Source organism: Pangasianodon hypophthalmus, chromosome 20, assembly GCF_027358585.1.
Source record: "Pangasianodon hypophthalmus isolate fPanHyp1 chromosome 20, fPanHyp1.pri, whole genome shotgun sequence".
Lineage (NCBI taxonomy): Eukaryota > Metazoa > Chordata > Actinopteri > Siluriformes > Pangasiidae > Pangasianodon > Pangasianodon hypophthalmus.
Window position 1 is genome coordinate 1,360,023 of NC_069729.1, and position 17,027 is coordinate 1,377,049.

The 17,027-nt window shown below is 42.1% G+C and overlaps 1 protein-coding gene across 2 annotated transcripts in view; it reads left to right on the forward strand.

Annotated features, from left to right (window-relative positions):
- bsnb (bassoon (presynaptic cytomatrix protein) b) overlaps positions 1 to 17,027 on the forward strand; it is a 69,439-nt gene that overhangs the window by 20,642 nt on the left and 31,770 nt on the right. For both annotated transcript variants that reach the window (XM_026935386.3, XM_026935387.3), the window contains exon 3: positions 3,784 to 4,710. In XM_026935386.3, the coding sequence (XP_026791187.2) occupies positions 3,784 to 4,710 (927 nt within the window). The remainder of the gene's footprint in view (positions 1 to 3,783; positions 4,711 to 17,027) is intronic.

Genomic DNA, 17,027 nt, shown 5'->3' on the forward strand with positions numbered 1-17,027 from the left:
GTATCTGTCAGTCTCAGTGAAGGAGGTGTGGCTTCTGTATCTGTCAGTCTCAGTGAAGGAGGCGTGGCTTCTGTATCTGTCAGTCTCAGTGAAGGAGGCGTGGCTTCTGTATCTGTCAGTCTCAATGAAGGAGGCGTGGCTTCTGTATCTGTCAGTCTCAATGAAGGAGGCGTGGCTTCTGTATCTGTCAGTCTCAGTGAAGGAGGCGTGGCTTCTGTATCTGTCAGTCTCAATGAAGGAGGCGTGACTTCTGTATCTGTCAGTCTCAATGAAGGAGGCGTGGCTTCTGTATCTGTCAGTCTCAATGAACATGGACTCCAAAATGACGATAAAATGACGTCACAGAGCTAAAACAGTCACTGTGTCTTTCTCAGCACAGAGATTAGTGTCGCTCCACATCAGCATCATACTCGGGTAGAAAGCGTGGCCTAAACTTGTACATTAGAAGTGATTTGGTGCAAGGCAGACATTTTGTACTCTTCAGTTTTGGTGGAACTGTTCCTTTAAGGTGGTGTGTTTTCATGTAAATGTGAAAGTCAGACTCGATTACTGAAACGATCGTTATGCGGCTTCAGTTTAACTTTGATGTCCCGTTCAAATGAGTTCATAATGAAAGAAATGCAAATGAGTGTGATGCTAATGATGGGTTCACTGACAATACGAGGTACTTGAAGTGTGTGTGTGTGTGTGTGTGTGTTCTCAAGATACATAGTCAGTTGGGGGGTGCCATGATTGAAGTTTGCTCAACTGGGATGTGTGTACTTGCTGTGCATAGATCTCACACACACACACACACACACACACACACACACTTACACACATACACACACACACACACTTATACACATTATATAAGCAGTGTGAATGCACCACAATTTCAGCAGCTGTTTTTTGCTCTGCTTTGCCAATTATCATACAAAATCTTCAATTCTCACATGCTCAAGCTGTCTCACCTCATCACCTGCCTGAGAAAAATAGAAAGACAGAGAGAGAGAGAGAGAGAGAGAGAGAGAGAGAGAGAGAGGTTATATTAGTGCGTAATTACATAGATATAGGAAAGAAGATAAAGACCTAAATCTTGCAAGTGAGTGAGACAGGTGGGTGTGTATTTGAGTGAGACAGGTGGGTTTGTAGTTTAGTGAGACAGGTGGGTGTGTATTTGAGTGAGACAGGAGAGTATATTTGAGTGAGACAGGTGGGTGTGTATTTGAGTGAGACAGGAGAGTGTATTTGAGTGAGACAGGTAGGTGTGTATTTGAGTGAGACAGGAGAGTATATTTGAGTGAGACAGGTGGGTGTGTATTTGAGTGAGACAGGTGGGTGTGTATTTGAGTGAGACAGGTGGGTTTGTATTTGAGTGAGACAGATGGGTGTGTATTTGAGTGAGACAGGTGGGTGTGTATTTGAGTGAGACAGGTGGGTGTGTATTTGAGTGAGACAGGTGGGTTTGTATTTGAGTGAGACAGGTGGGTGTGTATTTGAGTGAGACAGTTGGGTGTGTATTTGAGTGAGACAGGAGAGTGTATTTGAGTGAGACAGGAGAGTGTATTTGAGTGAGACAGGTGGGTGTGTATTTGAGTGAGACAGGTGGGTGTGTATTTGAGTGAGACAGGTGGGTTTGTATTTGAGTGAGACAGATGGGTGTGTATTTGAGTGAGACAGGTGGGTGTGTATTTGAGTGAGACAGGTGGGTGTGTATTTGAGTGAGACAGGTGGGTTTGTATTTGAGTGAGACAGGTGGGTGTGTATTTGAGTGAGACAGTTGGGTGTGTATTTGAGTGAGACAGGAGAGTGTATTTGAGTGAGACAGGTAGGTGTGTATTTGAGTGAGACAGGAGAGTGTATTTGAGTGAGACAGATGGGTGTGTATTTGAGTGAGACAGGTGTGTGTGTATTTGAGTGAGACAGGTGGGTGTATTTGAGTGAGACAGGAGAGTGTATTTGAGTGAGACAGGTGGGTGTGTATTTGAGTGAGACAGGTGGGTGTATTTGAGTGAGACAGGTAGGTGTGTATTTGAGTGAGACAGGTGGGTGTGTATTTGAGTGAGACAGGTGGGTTTGTATTTGAGTGAGACAGGTGGGTTTGTATTTGAGTGAGACAGATGGGTGTGTATTTGAGTGAGACCGGTGGGTGTGTATTTGAGTGAGACAGGTGGGTGTGTATTTGAGTGAGACAGGTGGGTGTGTATTTGAGTGAGACAGGAGAGTGTATTTGAGTGAGACAGGTGGGTGTGTATTTGAGTGAGACAGGTGTGTGTGTATTTGAGTGAGACAGGTGGGTGTATTTGAGTGAAACAGGTAGGTGTGTATTTGAGTGAGACAGATGGGTGTGTATTTGAGTGAGACAGGTGTGTGTGTATTTGAGTGAGACAGGTGGGTGTATTTGAGTGAGACAGGAGAGTGTATTTGAGTGAGACAGGTGGGTGTGTATTTGAGTGAGACAGGTGGGTGTATTTGAGTGAGACAGGTAGGTGTGTATTTGAGTGAGACAGGTGGGTGTGTATTTGAGTGAGACAGGTGGGTTTGTATTTGAGTGAGACAGGTGGGTTTGTATTTGAGTGAGACAGATGGGTGTGTATTTGAGTGAGACCGGTGGGTGTGTATTTGAGTGAGACAGGTGGGTGTGTATTTGAGTGAGACAGGTGGGTGTGTATTTGAGTGAGACAGGAGAGTGTATTTGAGTGAGACAGGTGGGTGTGTATTTGAGTGAGACAGGTGTGTGTGTATTTGAGTGAGACAGGTGGGTGTATTTGAGTGAAACAGGTAGGTGTGTATTTGAGTGAGACAGGTGGGTTTGTATTTGAGTGAGACAGGTGGGTTTGTATTTGAGTGAGACAGGTGGGTGTGTATTTGAGTGAGACAGGTGGGTGTATTTGAGTGAGACAGGAGAGTGTATTTGAGTGAGACAGGTGGGTGTGTATTTGAGTGAGACAGGTGGGTGTGTATTTGAGTGAGACAGGTGGGTGTATTTGAGTGAGACAGGTGGGTGTGTATTTGAGTGAGACAGGTGGGTGTGTATTTGAGTGAGACAGGTGGGTGTGTATTTGAGTGAGACAGGAGAGTGTATTTGAGTGAGACAGGTAGGTGTGTATTTGAGTGAGACAGGTGGGTGTGTATTTAAGTGAGACAGGTGGGTTTGTATTTGAGTGAGACAGATGGGTGTGTCTTTTTGTGGGACATACAGACATGTCTTTGAGTGGGAGAAGTGGGAATAAAGTTTGCAGGTAATTTGACAGCCCAAATTCATCAGGATCCTGAGTTGGCACTTTGTGCTCTGATCATGGTAGTGTTTCCTCTAATTTCACACAAACAGTTTAACCTCATGAAGTGCTTGTTAATGAGCTGATGAGCTGAATCAGGTGAGTGATAAAACACTCGGGGATTGAGAAGCACTGTGCTCAATAATCCTATTAAGCAACTCTTTGTTGTCATGTCATTGTTTATTGTGAATAGTGATTATATAAGCAAATCGAGAGTGAGCCTTTTACTGTTGAGTGGTTCTTTGGGTTGTAGTATCAGGTGTTAGACAACCTGGCAGCTGTTGCATGATAAAATACCAACAGAGCTTGTAAGCTTATGTGAAATGTTTAATGAAACGCCTGTAGCGCTGTCTTTCTTTCTCCCTCTTTAATAATTCAATGCTGCTTTATTGGCATGGCTGCTGTTCATATAATATTTCCAAAGCATCTGATCACAAGGGGATGACACAAAGTCTCTCTTTCTCTCTCTCTCTCTCTCTCTCTCTCTTTCTCTCTCTCCATGTTTCTTGGCTCTGTTGCTCAGGTGCAGGAATGGCTGTGTCTGAACTGCCAGATGCAAAGAGCATTAGGAATGGACATGGACACTCCACGATCCAAGAGTCAGCAGCAGATCCATTCTCCGCAGCAGCCCACCAAAGCCCAACCTCGAACGGCGCCCCAAACTCCATCTTCAACCCAACCCAAACCTTTCCCTCCATCCCAGAATGAACCAAAATCTCAATCTCAACCATCCACCCCCCTGAAAACCCAAACCCAAACCCAAGCAAAACCTCAACCCCAACCCACTCCATCAACCCAGTCCCAAGGGAAACCTCAACCCCAACCCACTCCATCAACCCAGTCCCAAGCAAAACCTCAATCCCAACCCTCTCCATCAACCCAGTCTCAAGCAAAACCTCAATCCCAACCCTCTCCATCAACCCAAACCCAAGCAAAACCTCAACCCCAGACTACTCCATCAGCCCAAACCCAAGCCAAACCTCAATCCCAACCTCCGACACCTTCGCAGACTCAACCAAAACTTCCATCCACCCCTCAGACTCAACGAAAATCTCAATCACAGCCTGCGACTCCGACCAAATCTCAACCGAATCCTCCTCCATCGGAGCAGCCGTTTGGCAAGCTCTTTGGATTTGGCGCATCCCTGCTGAACCAGGCCAGCAGTCTGATATCGGTCGACCAGCCTCAGCCTCAGTCTCAGCCTCAGACACCTCAGAAGGCTCCAACACCAACTCCAAAGCCTGGAGCCCAACCCGGACCCCCTCCTGGACCCCAACCTGGAGCACCATCTCAGCAGCAGAAGAGTAGACCAAAAGTGTGCTGCCTGCTGTGCAAGACCGAGCTAAACGTTGGTGTGCCTACAGAACCTCCCAATTACAACCACTGTACCCAGTGCCACTCCCAGGTCTGCAACATGTGTGGCTTCAACCCCACACCGCATCTCACTGAGGTAAGGCAGCAGGCTTCCTAAAGGTGGTCTAGATCTTTATGTCTTGATTTCTTTGTACTTGGTGATGTTCTTTTAGAGAGAAAACAATAAGAGTAAGATGTCATTAGTTAAGGAGTGTAAAATGTGCCACTGGTTGATACGCAAGCTATTGAGTGCTCTTTCAGAGTCATGTGTAAGGTTCACTCCGCTAGTTTTTGCCTACAAAAGTCTTGTCTTGTATACTTAGCATGTTACATTACTGTACACTTCCTGCTTGGGAAGTATGGGATAGTGTGTGTGTGTGTGTGTGTGCGCGTGTGTGTGGTGTTCAGGTCTGTTGACGTGTTCAGTCGCAATTAAATAATCGTCCCTTATATGTAAATTAGTGATTGTCCTTGAAGTTGCCCCCCTGCTGATTGACCCAGCCCACTTCAAACCCAAGTTCTTACATCCCTGTTTGGAGCCACTGAAGCACTCGGGCTAATGATTCATAGAGGCGGCCGATCGGACCTTAATTATGCAAATCGGTCCCGATTGAATGATTGTGGTAATAACAGGCTTTCAGACGAGTGCTGGGATCCTTTATGAGCACGCTCAGTCACACATTGGGCTGTCACACGCCAGAGAAAGCACACATCTCTATGGAAACTAAAGAATGGCAACTGTTTTGTAGCTCGCTCATGGAAGATGGGGGGTTATGGGATGACAGAGGTGGGTGGTACCATCCTGTTGAAATTTTTTCCGGGAAACAGTTTTACCCTACGGGTCGTGGGTGCCTAGAGACAGGTTATGTTTTGCGTATGTTGAGTTTATCATTAAAGAGATACAGCGAGAAAGATGATCCCGAGTCACCAATTTTACATATCTGTCTCTCTCTCTCTCTCCCTCTCTCTCTCTCTCTCTCTTTCTCTTTCTTCCTGTCACAAGTTACAGCATGTAACCCATCTGCTCAGATTGCATCAACACCTGATGAAGTTTTGTTTTACTTCTGGGTCCTGAATATTTTCACATTGCATAAACCTTGCAGAGCAGCATGCTGGTGCCGTGGGTAGCTTTGCTGTCTCACAGGTCCAGGGTCAATGGTTCGATCCTGAGCTTGGGATATGAGTTTTGCATGTTCTCCTCATGTCCACCTGGGTTTCCTCAAGGTTGTCCACTTTCCTCTCACTTCCCAAAAACACACCAGTTGATCAAAGACTCTAAATTGCCCCTAGGTGTGAATGTGTGTGCCTGGTTCCCTGCATCCCATTCAGGGGGTATTTCCGTCTCACGCCCAGTGATCTCTGGATTAGCGTCGGTTCACACTGACCCAGAGCAGGATAAAGAGTTTAGTGAAGATGAATGGTGAATGAATGAATAAAACCTTCACTTCCTGTGCTTGCAAGGAGATGAAAATGATGGAGAAGGAAAGAGAGAAAGAAGAGAAAAGGATACATCCAGAAAAAAATGTAAAAGCTGTTGAATGCAGGGAAGTTTGCAAAGATAATGTTGACGGTTGAAGTGATGGGGACGAAAGAAAGGACAGAGAGTAAAAACAAAAAGAGGAAAGAAACAAAAGATAAAACCTTGTTCTATAACGTCATTTTTTAAATAAACCACTTAAAGTCTGTATTTACATGTTTAAAGTTCAGAAGTTAAAGTTAAAGAAGTGGAACTTTATTTTCATCTGCTCCATCACTTTCTGCTTGGATGTGGGCCTGGAGGTCTGAGGTGAAGTTTTAAGGTAATGATTTGGAGTGGCAAAACTATAAAAAGTTAGTGAGGACATTTTGCCTGCCCACGGGTGCACCAGGGAAAGGAAAAAAATCCCCAAATTAATGTTGGCAAAAACCAAAACAACATCGCTTGCCACTCTGGGAGGCTGTTGAGTGTGTAGAGCTGGCATCAGTGTCAGCCTGCTCCATCTCTGTCACTGAGAGGAACAGAAATACCTCCAGAGAAACAAGGTGCAGGTCAGAGCCCTTCCCTAATTACCTGCTTTCTCCTGCTGGCAGTCAGCAGTGCCGCGTTCTGCTCGTCTTGGCACAGGATGATGTTGCTGGTGTAGCAGAACACGGGCGTGGGTGTATTTCTGGATGGCGGTGGGGGGGCGGGTGTGTCGGTGATGTACGTAGGTGGTGTACATGGTGTAGGTGGCTGGCACGGTCTCTCTGTGTACACACTACGAGAGGGTTTAGTAATCTCTTCCTTAAACAAACGTGGACCTCCAGTGGCACCTTGCCAACGAGTTTGACCTTAATCTCACCGAGCCGAGCCGAGCTTTCGGCCTTTTACTGCTAATGAACTTCTGGAGTGTGTGGAGATCAACATCTCTGTCTTCGTATCATCACGTGCCTTCGGATTTTTTTTTTCAAATTGGAAATGCAGAATGTCAGGGATACATAATTTATCTGCTTTTCCATCATGTGTGTGTGTGTGTGTGTGTGTGTGTGTGTGTGTGCATCTTAATCACCCAATCCTCACAAAAAATTTAATGTTTTTTATTTGCAAAAAACTAAAAGAGCCAAAACATTTTCCATTTGGTTACTGAGGTTGAGGTTAAGTGTAGTGTAGAAGTACTTAGCTACACTAATTATTATGCCAGTGGAAGGTCCTCACAAAGATAGAAAAGTGTGTGTGTGTGTGTGTGTGTTTAAAGAAGTTGATGTTATACATATAATTTTAAATATCTTAGTCCTCGCTTAGTCCTGAGCAGAAGTTTGCTTCTTTGCTAATGTAGCTAACACATGAAAGCTAAACCATATGCTTGCTAGCTGTGTACATTAGCAGTGTAGCTAATCAGCTGAATTAGAAAACTTTGGATTGTTTTAAAAGTTCTGCGTTACAATACTGTATGTTTAAGGTGTGTGTGTGTGTGTGTGTGTGTGTGTGGCAATTCATATTAGCCATGTGCGAGTCATTTCTTTTCAGCTTGCACACACAGATTGGGGGAAAAAGCAACACTTACTGTTTATTGTTCGTTCTCTTAATCTCGATGTGAGATGGTCGTTTGTGGCACGATGCAGCCTCATCTACATAACACTGCCTCGGAGAAACGTTAGCATCCGTGTGTGTGTGTGTGTGTGTGTGTGTGTGTGTTTGTTCATTAATCTTGTCTGCGGTCCTTGCAGTTTTTCACTTGCAGCCTGACATTTCATTAAACTGAAAATGCCATACAATAAACAATGCATTGTTACACGACGGAATGTGTGTGTGTATGTGTGTGTGTATGTGTGTGTGTATGTGTGTGTGTGTGTGTGTGTGTTGGGTATTAGTGCTGATTCATTATGTTGTTTCTCTACAGCTATAGTTAGATAAAACGAACAGGAATAAAACAGGAGACCAAATGGATTGACGTATAAGGGAATACCTTAACATAGCTAGCTAGCTAGCTAAGTTAGCTAAGCTAAGTTAGCCTTTGTTAGTTAGCTAGTTAGCTATTTAAGTTCGTTATTTCAGTAAACAGATGTCTATTTGAATAAACGATGACGATGAATAAACAACAGAAGTTACGAATAAAAGTTATTAACTTGTTGATTAAATCAAATGCCAATTTTTTTAAATTATTTTTGTTTATTTATAAGCACCAATTTTGTTTATCCAGAATGTTTAGCATTATTGTTTGGAAATATTGTTTTGTAGCAACCGTATAATGTATACATAACGTTTATCTTAGAAATGGCTTTATATTATGGTATAGTTATTGTCGAAACATCTTTAAATATCGTGATATGATGATTTTGCCGTATCGCACATCCCTATAAGACGGTGTTAATATCATAAATGATCATACATAGCGATATGAAAATGAAAATGCTATATCGTTAAGATGCTAAGACGTGTGAAGACGTCTGTTGGGAACGGGTTTCGTCGCTTCGTCAGGAGGACTGGTCTCAGAAAGCAGCGTATTATTTGGAGTCGTGTCGCCGAGTGTGCGTGAGGTCTGCTGCTGAGCATGTAAGGTTGCCCCATGTGCTTATGGGTAATGGAGTATCGGCTCATTAAGCTGCAGAGTTCCTGTCGTGGCTAATGTGTCTGACTCATCGCTGGTGACTCATGTGCCATCTGAGTGTCGCTCACTTCAAACACGACTGCAGCCTGAGAAAGAGCTTTGATATTATCCAGGTGCAGCCGGCTCCAGAATTATTGGCACCCAATGTTACGACCCAGTCTAGGGTTGGGTCATACGACACGGGGTTGTGTTAGCTGGAGGGCAGTATGAGGTGTTGTCGGGAACACACACACACACGGGACACACCAGTTATATACAAAACGTGTTATATTATACGATATATATATATATACACACACAAGTGCTGGACAAGCAACAACCGTGTGGAGCTTCACGGTGGACCAAAGCCAAAATAATAAACAAAAGACACTGTTTTAGGGAACTACCTGATCTACAAAGAAACACCAAAACAAAATACAGCCAGACTTCCCTAACTCCCTAAGCAAAAACATAGATAAAACACACTCCCAAAATAAATGGCGGTCGCACCCCTACTACCGGTGAAACTAACAAAGAAGAATATTTACAAATATACAGCAGCTAGTAGCTTTTTACACACAGCGAAAGTACCAAGGGGCAAAGTTCAGAGTTCAACAACAGTCAAGCAAGTCAAAACACAGGTCATAATAATAACTGCCATAAGTTTAAAATAATACTAAAAAAGGGTTGTGAATAATGTCTTTGTGGTTCATTAGCTTAATCTCACACTAAAAATATGTCATTTAATTAAAGTAAATGTATTATTATTTTAAAGAAGATTAAAAAAACAACCCTGTAACCAGCCCTCACCTAGTAGCCTGCCAGCCAATTAGCTTAGTTAGCTGGATGAGTTGAAAACAAAAACACACCCTTGTCATGTTCATCTGGAATTTTCCGTGAGTCTAATTTAAGGATGTGTCTAGTTTAAGGATTTTTTTTTTCCGATCCCTTATTAGCTCTAGAGAGGATTGTTAGAAAACCCCTTCAGAAGCCTGAGGCCTGATCTGATGCAATTTTCCTTTCAAACTAGCCAAAATAAATAAATAAATAAATAAATTAAAATAGCAGATGAAATTGTATATGTTTACATTTTACCATAAACAGCAGAAATAAAATGCTTATAAATATTTGATGAGCTGCTTTCACATCAGGTGTACGCTAGCCTTTATCTACTTTTCAGAAGTCTTCTGTCTGGACAAAATAGCAAACTTAATAACTAGCAAACCGGCTAATCAGCATGTTAACTAATTAGCTAGTTAGCAAACCAACTAGTTAGTTAACACTGATTATGAGTCTGCATGTGAAATAGATTAATTCTTGAAAGTTTAGATTTTTTAATTAAAATAATTTATTATATTATATTTTTAAGAGATATTTTTCAAATATTTTAAAATCAGTTTTAGTTTCAATATTTATTTATTTATTTATACTTCAGGACAAAAATACGCTCATGATGCTCATGTAGACTCTATATTTTAAAAAATACTTAAAAAATTAAATAGATACAAATAAGTAAATACAAATTTACTTGTAAATATGCATACAAATCAGTACATAAATATATTTAAAAAAAAAAGGAAAAAAATGACAAAAAATTTAAAAAGCTGATTTTTCTACAACGGAAACAAAACTTAGAAATTAATTCACACCAGATTTTATTGTATTTCAGTTAGTTTTAGAGTAAAGCTTCAATCATGTTTTTTTTTTGTTGCTCTGTTTTTACTAATTAACTAAACGTTTTAATTTAAGTTGACCAAAAGACAATGTTCGTAGTTTTAGTTTTAGTTATAGGATGAAAATAAACTCAATGAGGTGGATTTCTTTATACCAAGCTAATTTAGCTTATCTCGCTAGCTAGGTAGTAAATTGAGGAAGTGACATCAGCGATGAAAATGTGCATGTGAAAGTGTGCGATTGTGTGTGTTTAGCTTGAAGCAATTGCTTAGTTGTAGTTATGACTCGCACAGTTAATTATAGTGCATACAGAGACCTCCATCCTCCAGCGCTGTGTGTGTGTGTGTGTGTGTGTGTATGTGTGTGTGTGTGTGTGTGTGTGTATGTGGGTGTGTGCTCATTAGCCAGTAAAGATAGGAAAAACTGAGTTTAAAAAAAATGCATCTTGTCAATAATTCATGCAGAGAGAATATTATAAATAGTACATGATGCAAGAGAGAGTCCTCATCTCACACAAGGTCAAGGGTGTGTGTGTGTGTGAGTGTGTGTGTGTGTGTGTGTGTAGTTACAGGATTTCACTGTGTCAGATGATTTTATGTGTGCGTTGCATGACCGGCGCCATCACAATCGACACGCTTCCATTTTTAAATGTTCTGCTTCCAGCTGAGCAGCACACACCCACGCGCACACACACACACACACACACCCACGCGCACACGCACACACACACACACACACACACACTTTGTCCTCTTCTCTCTTTTCCATCTTTCTTTTGCCTCCTCATGTTCTTAGCGAGCCATTTCTGTCTCTCACTTATTTTAGAAAACCAATTTCCTGTAAATTGATACCTTTATCGCTGAGTCTGCACACACACACACGCACACACACGCACACACACACACACACCCGTGTTTTAATACAGTGATTTGATCCAGAAGACTGTAAGGAATAGTACACCATTACTGCTCATGGGATCAGCTGAATTATGAATTATGGATAAAAAAATGTCTCCTACTCCAGATATGATGACGATTGCTTAAGGAATAGATTTGTTTTTCCAAAATTACTACATTTGGTATTTATTTAGCAAATTGATTGCACGTGTTCACAATCAATTGTTCAGCCAATCAGAGGTGGTTATTTTTAGTACTATGAAAAGAGGTTTTTTTTTGTTTGTTTCAATGAGAAATGGTAGTAGATATAAGTCTATAGCTTCTAAATCTAACTAGTTAAAAGCAAATTAAATAAAGCACTGACATCAGATTGATGTACGTGTTACGTGCTCGGGTTTATACTAGCGATGTACTTAGATTAGATTAGCAAAACGAGTTAACTGTACTAGTTACGTTCACTCAATGGAGGCACCAGCGATCTCTGCTACTTCCTTCCAAGCTTTATTTTTCTTTGTAATGTCCCTATACATATTTAATGAGAAGTCGTATGTGACAGTCATTATAAACTTTTCTCCCATTTTTCGGTCAGACAGTAAAAGGGAACTAATTGCTGGTAGGAACTAAAGTTGTGAGCGGGGAACTGAAGAAACGTCGGACCTCACACACGTGCCATAGGATCGGTCCGAGGAATCATTCGAGGTGATTGATTGGGCTTGTTGCTTTTCCGCATCATATCTAATTTGCATAGAATTCAGAAAAATTTCAGTTTCGAATGTTGCACACAGTTTATTAGGAACACCTGCATCATTTCTGATATGACGCCAGCTGAAGTATTATTTAATGACAGGAATATTTTTTATATGTGGAGTGTGATTAGAAAATACATACATAGAAAATAAAAGATGATCTGTCACTTTGTTGCTTGCACGTGTTAACATAGGGGTTTGTCTGGGTCTGTGATGGTACACTATATGACCATCACACTCATATACGCTTGTTGAGCATCTCTTTCCAAATTTATTCCCCCTGTGTTTGCTGTTATAATGAGCTCCACTCTTCTGGGAAGCTTTCCACTAGATGTTGGAGCGTGGCTGTGGGGATTTGTGTTCATTCAGCTACAAGAGCATTAGTGAGGTCAGGCGCTGATGTTGGTGAGGAGGTCTGGGGTTCAGTCGGTGTTCCAGTTCATCCCAAAGGTGTTCAGTGGGGTTGAGGTCAGGGCTCTGTGCAGGACACTCGAGTTCTTCCACTCCAACCTTCACACACCATGTCTTCATGGAGCTCGCTTTGTGCACAGGGGCATTGTCATGCTGGAACAGGTTTAAGCCTCTTAGTTCCAGTGAAGGAAACTGTAAAGCTACAGTTTGGAGGAGGAGCACATACGGGTGTGATGGTCAGGTGTCCACATACTTTTGGCCCTGTAGTTATAAGAAAGGTACTCAGACGGGTATATGAAGAGCGCTGCATGCATAGTCACACTCCACATATAAATAATATTCTTGTCATTAAATAACACTTGAGTCAGTGGATTAATGTAAGAAACGAAGCAGGCGTCTCAAATTACCTTTAATAAATAAACTGATTCACTGCGATGCCCTGACTGGAAAGTGTGTCTCTGTCATGATGGATGAAAAATGATCCACATACTAAATGCAGCAGGAAGTAGCAGAAACTACACTCCCTTTTTTTAAAATTATTTTTTCATAGATTTAAAGTAAAAGGTTAAATTTTACAAACTGGAGCTCCCTAATTATAATTATTCATTATTTCTGTTTGTGTCGCAAAAGTTGAAAGAGAAGCTGGTGATCCTCCATCTTTGTTGTCTGATTACACCAGTGTCTCACATTTAAATGGCTTTTTTTAAACACTCTGGAAGTGTGTGTGTGTGTGTGTGTGTTTGTGTGTGTGTGTGTGTGTGTGTGTGTGTGTGTGAGAGAGAGATAGAGAGAGGACATGTTGCAGCGTGTTGGGCCACAGCACTCAGATTTGGCATGGAACAGACACGCCACTTCAGGAGGGCTGACCCTGGCCTTACACACACACACACACACAATCACACACTCACTCAGAGCCAGATGGCTCCCTGTGCGCACCTGTGAGTAAAGTATCGACCCACTCTTCATTTCCAGGTACACACACACACACACACTCCAGTGGGCAGAAGGTATCATCACAGCCTATTTAACAAACAGCAATCACCAGCTCAATCACTGTTTCTCACACTAACTGAGACAGGTGTGTGTGTGTCATAAGTCTGATGTGAAAGTAATAACGGTTTACATGGCAATTGCACTTATGTAAGGAATAGAACACACTGTGTGGTGCTGTTGTAGGAAAATAATCAGCGATGGTGTGGTGTGATGAAGCGGAGATACTGTTACCATCCTCAACCCATTTATAGTTACATTAATGCTGTGGAACATCGGGGAAACGAGTTAGTTCCTGTTCTCGCTTACGTTATAGCAGCTATAAACAGTCGTTCCCTCACCAGCCTCTCTTTATTTTCTCTCTTGAAGTTAATAAGATGAAAAATGCAGCTTGTCGTGTGACCGAGAAACCGCAAAGAAGCGTCAACTGCTCTGTCCTGAAGATGACAGAAAACTTAAAGTTACAGCTTTATCCCTGACTGTTACAAAGCGCTGACACTGGAGACTCCTTCCATCAACGTTACAGAAAACTTCATCATATCAGCGATTACACACATTATTTAATGCATGTATGTGAAGCGTCTGCTGTACGAGTCTCTGTGAATGAGCTGTTATTATAGTAACAATAACATATCTGAACGAATGCATTAATATAAACGTGTGATTTGCAGCTGCACTACTGTCAAAGCTGCTGTTATAGAAAATTAATCAACACCTTCTGACCAATCAGGATCCAGAATTTATCAGCACTGTGGTATAGAATTATTTTATCTAACAGATTAAAAGTAGCTTCTCTCCTCTCTCTTTCTCTCTCTCTCTCTCTCTCTCTCTCTCTCTCTCTCTCTCTCTCTGTCTCTCTGTCTCTCTCTCTCTCTCTCTGTCTCTCTCTGGTCAGTCAGTTTCTCCCGCGGCTTTACTGAGGAGAAAATGGATGACAAACAGCTCAGAAAGGAAAATCAGGGGGTGTTTATTTTATTTTTTTTTGGATGAGAAACAGCAGTGCTGTCAGGGTTGATTTATCAGCGTGGGTTTGTTACGCCTGTTTCCTTTTGTCTCTAAACTCCCAGTAACACTCACATTCCCTCCTTCAGAAGCTTCCAGAAGTAAAAGTGGACAGTGATGGCAGTGTGTGTGTTCAGTCTGTGTTCAGCCTGTGTTCAGTGTGTTGAGTATGTGTATTCAGTGTGTGTGTGTGTGTGTGTGTGTGTGTGTGTGTGTACATGTCTGCAGGGTGCAGGTTTAGAAACACTCTCATGGGAATGTTCACACTCCCACTCCGCTGTCATTAAAACCCCGCTCAGGCTGCTGAGAGAGAAAACCACAAACGTTTATCACATTTTAATGCAACGCTCCGGTGTTTACTATAATAAAGTGAATCTGTTTCTCCTAAAAAGTCCACCTAAGCTCATGTTTGTTCAGATACATGGATAAGGGGAGGTGCACAGAGCCTGAATTGGGACTGAACCTGTAGGAGAAAGTGAGTAGGAGAAGAGGACTAGGGCCAGTAAAGCAAAATCGACTGGGTGTGGATTGTGATAGAGCTGAATAGATGAAGTAGGTAGCATTTAAATTTGTATAGGGACAATTAGGGTAAACAAAAAGCATCTGATTTGGGATAGGGCCAATTACAGGAAGTAGCTACACTGCAGACAAATGATAGCAAGTGAAAAGCATTTATTTCTAGAAAGAAGCAAAATTATCTGCCAGTAGAAACAAGACTATTTCAAGCTTGAAATGAGTAAAATGTCTCGGAATAGGTTTAATAATCTTATACTTGGTTTACTCTAATCTTATTATAGGAAATACTTGATAAGTTTGACTATATTCAAGATATTTTCACTTGGTAAGATGTCAGATTTCGCAATGTAGCATCTGATTTGGGATAGGGCCAATTAGGGAACGTGGTTAAAATCTGAACTGAGATAGAGCAAATTAGGGTTTATGGATTGCATCTGATTCGGGATAGAGCCAGTTAGGGAAAGTGGGTAGCATCTGACTTGAATTAAGGGAAGTAGACAACATCCGATTTTGTATAAGGCCAATTAGGGGATGTGGGTAGCATGTGAATTGGGATAGGGCCTGTAGGGAAATGTGTGTAGGGTTTAAATTATTAGGGATCACACAAGGAGAAGTGAAAAGGGTCTAAACAGGGACAGGACCAATAAGCAGCAGGGATAAGGCCAGGTAGGGGGAAAGTGAGCGTAGGGCCCTTGTGAGGAAGTGAGGGTAGTTTGAATTGTCAGCATGATGGAAGCGCCGCCCCTTTGTGTCTGTGTTTAAGTTGATGTTTTGGACGTCTCTCTTCATCAGTCTGATGCCTTCTGAGCAAATGGATGAGTCACACCGAGCTTCAAATCAACCACTCTGAATGCATCGTTTCCTTTTCTCCCCTCTTCCATCAGACGGCTGGCTCTCACTGGCCGGCTCCGTTGATTGATGCGTCGGTTTTCCGAGCAGAAACTCAAACAGCCGTGAATCACAGAAATGCTAACCATGTCTTACAGTAAGAGCCATAACATCAATCTTAAAAAAACAACCTTTAAAAAAGTCAAATAGTCCCGTTTTTTTAACACCAGAGTTGGTTTGTCTGGAGTCTGCATTATTTGAACTTGAGTCTTACATTAAACTTCCGTCTGTAGGCTGTCGTGACATCTTCCACCCACTCTGATGTCCTCCTGGTTTGTGATTCACTTCCATGAGAAAACTTGTGTCCTTTGTCACAAAGCAAAGTGACACCACACTTTCGTACTGAAACATGCTGCTAATAGGCCATAAAACTGAGCCGGAAGGTCGTGAGTCAGGACGGACCCTTAGAGGGAGGGACAGAGTGTGCAGAGTGAGGGAAACTGTCTCACTGAACTGAGATAGGAGCACTGAGGGGAAGTGAGTGGCGTCTGAATTGGGACGGAGCCAAGAAGGGGATATAGGCGGCTTCTTAGCTGGAATAAGCCAGTGAGGAGAAGTGGGAGTATTCTGCTGTGGGCCAATAAGTCAAAGTGATTAGTATATAAATTGGCATAAAGCCATTAAAGGCACTCAAGTGTGGGCCAACTGGAGGAAATGAGTACCATCAGAATTGGGATGGGGCCAGTAAATGTGAGGGATTGTGAGGAATGCTAATAAGAGGATGTGATAATGGTCTGAATTAGGATGTGGTCAGGAAGGGACAGTGAGTAGCACTGATTTGGAATACAGCCAGTTTGGAAGAAATAAAAAACATCTGAATTGGGATGGGATCTAGAAGAGGAAGTGAGTAAGCTCTGAATTGAAACAGGGCCAATAAGGGGAAGTCAGTAATTCTGAAATTTGAAAATGACTAAAAATTGCCTTTGAGTGGGATATAAATTGGGAAAAGGCCAATAAGCCAGGAAGGGAACATGACTAGCTTCTGAATTGCGACTAGATCTAGAGCAGGAAGAGAGATGCAGCTAAGCTAAGTGACTATGGTCTGAATTAGAGACAGGCCTAGTAGGGAAAAAGAACAGATGTTTTATTTGGGCTAATAAGAAAGGTAAGTAGGGTCTAAACTGGGATTGGAAGTGTAAGGGGAAGTGAGTAGGGTCTGAAGAGCACTCTGACACTCGCCTGGACTGATTGATGGATGTGATTAGTTCACGTAAATCACCCCTCCATCTTACTGGAGCCTGTAAA